General features: G+C 53.7%; 2 protein-coding genes across 2 annotated transcripts in view; one reads left to right on the forward strand and one right to left on the reverse strand.

Moving 5' to 3' along the window:
* Positions 1–2346: 2346 nt before the first annotated feature.
* VDBG_04674 (RNA binding domain-containing protein) lies at positions 2347–3925 on the forward strand (the record flags this gene model as incomplete). The annotated part of the gene is made up of 5 exons (XM_003005022.1): positions 2347–2394; positions 2451–2627; positions 2840–2871; positions 2930–2964; positions 3237–3925. The coding sequence occupies 5 exons, from the start codon at positions 2347–2349 to the stop codon at positions 3923–3925; spliced, it is 981 nt and encodes a 326-aa protein (XP_003005068.1).
* Positions 3926–4360: 435 nt separating this feature from the next.
* VDBG_04675 (conserved hypothetical protein) overlaps positions 4361–4994 on the reverse strand; it is a gene marked incomplete at both ends in the record, with an annotated part of 1811 nt that continues 1177 nt past the window's right edge. Inside the window, 2 exons of the mRNA XM_003005023.1 lie at positions 4361–4401; positions 4482–4920. Coding sequence (XP_003005069.1) covers positions 4361–4401; positions 4482–4920 — 480 coding nt within the window. The remainder of the gene's footprint in view (positions 4402–4481; positions 4921–4994) is intronic.

Genomic DNA, 4994 nt, shown 5'->3' on the forward strand with positions numbered 1-4994 from the left:
TTCATCCCGACTGTTAACAACTTCAATGCTATCCTTGAGCTCGGCCTCGTCACCATCATACACCACTTGCATCATGAGCATGTGGGGGTAGAGACTCAAATATTCTACACGTCGATGCTGGAATAGACGTCTAGGCTGCTGCATTCCTCACTGGGCACTGTCTACGGAAGCCCCTTCGTATTCATCTCCGCACTAGCATGGTAGCAAGGGCCAATATACCTGATCGGTGGAAACTAGGTAGGTGCCTTACCCAAGATAATCTGGTCAAATATCGGGGTATGCCTCCGGGGAAATGTATCAAAACGGGCCAACTAGAGTCCGGGCTCTCCCTATCCCTCGTGAAGTGTTCCTAGGTGTAGGTACATCATCACGAGGCGAGAAATATGGAATGTTAACCGTCACGACTGCATCCTCTGATAGTCCGATGGGCGTTGCCCTTGCAACTCTTGCTTGAATCCACTTCTATACCAGTGGTACTAACCTCTCGGTAACTCTCCACCATTCTTAGGTCGACTGTATGACCTGTCGTGACAGCTGTTGTTCATTTTGTTCTCAACGAGCGCAAATGGCGCCGAAGAATTGATATTAGAATGTGGCTGGGTAGCGTATGGATCAGCCAGACTCATGGGAAGAAGCCTAAGAAGCATCAATGGAACCAGTTGCCCATAACCTAATTTGTTCTCGTCCACGGCGTTCGTTTCTTGGTCTGCCTGCCCTGGCATCACCCAGTGCCTGGCAAACATGGGTCGATCAAACACCCAAGCTAATATGCGTATCCAGGGAGCATTACCAGTCCAAATTGAAGGTCGGGGCGGCGAACCGTCACCCTCGCCAGAGTTGGCACTATCAGCACGCACAGGTCCTTCTAGGGCATCATTCGATCCCGAATCGCGTGGCTCTGAGGCTTTTGCACCATCAAGATTGGTCTTGCTGGGCTCGTCAAAATGAAGACTAGGTTCCGCCCAAGCTTGACGTGCTTGAAATGTGGAGATGCCTGAGGGAAAAAAGTGCTGTACGAGCAAGCAACTGGAACAGCCAGGTGTTGTGTATTATGACGGGCATGTGATCCGGCTTAAAGATGGGCAGCCGTAAAATAGGAACCGTTTTTACGAATGAGAAACATTCTCCAGCTTTGCCAGACATAGCAATTTGACGAGTAATGCATCTCCGCTGAGTTACGAATGGTCGGGATAATCATGATTCCAATGATCAACACGAAGGAGGGGAAGACTCATTCATGTCCTAGGCAATTCAGAAATGACAGCCTGGTTGGGCTCAATGACGAATTGAACCGCGCACAGGATAACGCCTGCAGATATTGGACAATATGGGCTGTATTAGGACGCTGAGGGGGGGCGGGACAGTGATAGTGTTTGGTTGGTGGGAAGGCAGCGGATTCACATGTCTAATAGCTGGCCTGCATTTTGTGAGATCAATTGAGCGTAGGTTGAGTCAATGTTCAGCCCATAGAAGCGAACACACAAGTGAGAACTGTACTCTGCGACAAGTCGACAGTGGGGATCCAGACGAATCAGAGATAATGCCAACTGATGCCGATGAATAGCGGTACGTTAGCTTCATCACTTGATGCAGCCGTGACCTTGCTCGAACGGTCTCAGGCTGATGAGTGCATCCGCCACTGACTAGGAAAGCGATCGAGGGCGAGGCTTCCAGTCCCCTTCCCGTCTAGCAGCTTCGGAGGAAAATTGAAACGGATACCCCAACGATGGGCCTGCAATTGGCCTCGAATCGTCTGAGGCTTCCACAACTTTCGGTGATTATGCTTCAACCATCGAAGTCGCCGAAATAATGACGAAGTCGCTGCGCGAATGCGGTTTCTCCAGCGGAGCCTTGCAAGCTGTCTGGGGTTCCTAAACAGAATGTTGGAAGACCAGCCTTCCGTTTGAGAGAATGATTTATGGCCAGGCACAAGAAAGCCTCACATGACCAAGGTGGAGATGATAATATCGTGCTGAGTTGATAAATCAGCTACCCAGCCTCAGTATATGCCTTTTGGAGTACTCGTAGAAGCAGCCGAGGGAAGCGGAATGGGGCATTTCGTCGAGGGTGACAGACGTCGAGGCGTATGCAATAGGTGGGGCATCAAGGTACGATAAGCTCCACGACGAAACGGCAAGGCTTATCGAACACATGGTTCTCGACTCCGGTGAAGCTCCAGCCTCTAGCACCAGCTAAGCTTCCTTGATACGCGCCGGCTTCGACGTCAATTGCAACCAACACTACAACCGCAATAACTCCCGCTTCGTCACTGCATAGCTTTCTGGTATAGACGTTACCTCTGGCACATCGACAAGTCTGCTCCAAGCCGTGTTCGCTTTAGGAATCATGTCGGCCAACATGGATCGCAGCTTGGACGAGATCCTTGCGGAGAAGGTAGCTCGGCGGCAACCTTGCGCGGCAGTTAGTCAGCCCTGCTAACTCAGATATAGAAGAGCGATCAACCTCGCAACCGCCGACGAGGTGGCGGAGGCGGTCACCGCGATGGCGGCCGAGATGGCGGCCGAGATGGTGGCCGGGATGGCGGTCGTGACAGCGGTCGTGATGGAGGTGGCCGGTCCTACAGGCGCGACGAGCGTTACGACTACCCTCGTGACGGTGTCAAAAAGGTGACTATTTCCCAGCGGCGCCGCTCATCAATTGAGGTTTCTCTAGCTAACGATACATCGAATAGGTTGCCCTCCCTCCCTCCCCCTCTCTTCGAGCGCGACAATACGCGTGGCTCGCGACCATCCCTGTGTAGCCAATCCCTCACTGGTCGACGAACATAGCCATTGTTGCATGACGAGACCTGGCTAACCGATGTTTCTACGCCGCTCAGTCTTACCGCGACGACTCGCGCCACCTTGACAGGTAGGTTGTACAGCTGTCTTCGCCTCGACACAGATCAATCGCTAACCGCAAACCTTAGCGAATGGGTTCATGACCGTTACGAAGAAGACTACAGTACAACATCCCTGATCACCACCTCTGTCGATTGCCAAGTCCTAACGACGCCTTTCAGACCCCCGACGTTCTGCGCCTCACAACCGCCGAGAGTCTCCAGAACACCCGTACGTCCACCAACGGAGTAAAGTTGACGTCTGGCTGACCACCGGAACTACAGTGACCCTACTTCATCGAAGCTGAAAGTCGAAAACCTCCACTACGAACTCACAACTGAGGAGCTTGAGGTGGGAATACGCAAACAGCTGATGTTTCGCGCATGCGCTAACAAGAAGCGAAGGGCTTGTTCAATAGGATCGGGCCTGTCGTCAGGCTGAATCTTCGCTACGACCGCGCGGGTCGATCTGAGGGCGTTGCATATGTCACTTATGAGCACCCTGACGATGCCCGGCAGGCGATTCGGGAGTTCGATGGTGCCAACGCCAAATGGTTCGTCCATGGCTCGCAACTCATTGGCGTAACGACATGGACGACTGACAACTTCACAGGCCAACCGATCCGACTCTCAATTGTGCCCAACGGACGTGACTCGCGCCTTCGTGGCGGACGCAACCCCTTCGACACTGCCGTGATGCCGGGCCGTCCCCTCGCTGACCGCATCTCAGTGCCGTACGGTCGGTCCCGATCTCTCTCGCCGTCCCGCAACCAGGACCTCGATGACGCTGTTACTAAGGGCATTGATCGCTATGTTCCTGGCAGGCGCTCCCGTAGCCCTATGCCCAGACGACGCGGCGGCGGCGGTGGACGCCGTCCCGGTGCTCGCAGAGAGGAGGGTAGAGACCAGCAGGGAAGCCGCGGTCCCGAACGCACAAGGGGCGGCCGGCCCAAGAAGACGGCAGAGGAGCTCGACGACGAGATGGCGGATTACTTTGGCGGGGGCTCAGCTGGCCCTGCCGAGACTGGTGCTGCTGAGAAGACGGCCGCTCCTGCTGCTGTTGATGATATGGATATGATTGAGTGATGTAACAGAAAAGTTAGGGAATGCAGGGCCGGCTCAGACATCGGAAGTTACGCTATAAATGTAGATCGGATGCTCCTCCAGCAAGAACAATCAGAAATCGAGATATTACGAATGTTGTCACAAAGAACTTGGAGAGAGAGGATGACATGGCGGCTTTCAAGAGGCATTATGTCGATGCTACTGATACGGAGAGCTAAGGCTTTCACATTTTGCTTCTTCACTATGTGGGTCGCCAATATTAATTATATCGAGTCCGAGAGAGGAGACTCGTCAATATAACATACCTGTAGTGAAGGTCGTGGTTGGTCTTTTAGCTCGCATATGTGCCTCACACGATTTTGCTCACAGTACGTGCAGATAGGCCTGCTTGTCAGTAGTCACCAAGTTCCGCCAAAATATCATTCCATCTACAGCTATCATACAAATGAGCTTTCGCTAGCATAGAAAGCTGGCTTTACATTTAGACTCGGTGCGTTCTGAATACCAAGTAAGAAGGCAGCGTTATAAGCACGCCGAACCCCGGATGACTTCTAGTATCAACCGTCCGGCTACCTACCTGTGTGGTCGTCCCCTACTGGAATGGGCCTCGTTGAGATGTATGACTCGGGGATATTGACCTTCGTTTGTAGCCGCCCCATCTCGCCATTATGCGGTCCTGCAGCATCCATGTTGTAGACGTACATGCACTCTGACGACACCGCACCGAACTTTCCAGGCAAGATGGTCCAAGATACACCACCGAGCCCCACCTTGGGCTTCTCGTGAATGTGTTTCGACACACCAAACGCGTCGAGCTCGCCGCATATGTGTTCCGTCAGCGAAAAGTCGGCCTGGCGAGGCTCAGGCAGCTCTCCGACCGCAGTGGTGAAGAACTGGATGGTCGAGCCCGGGGCCACGACGCCAGAGTCGAGAGGTGCGTCCTCGCCATCGCCCCCCTTCTGGCCATGGAAGGAGCGGATGAACGACTCGAGGTCCTCCTCGTCCGTCAGCGAGAACTGCGTCTCGGTGTCGAGCGACAGCAGACCACTGTTTCTTGCCCCAGCCGCCGCCGCCGCTGATGACCTGGAAG

This window comes from Verticillium alfalfae, genomic scaffold, assembly GCF_000150825.1.
Source record: "Verticillium alfalfae VaMs.102 supercont1.5 genomic scaffold, whole genome shotgun sequence".
NCBI lineage: Eukaryota > Fungi > Ascomycota > Sordariomycetes > Glomerellales > Plectosphaerellaceae > Verticillium > Verticillium alfalfae.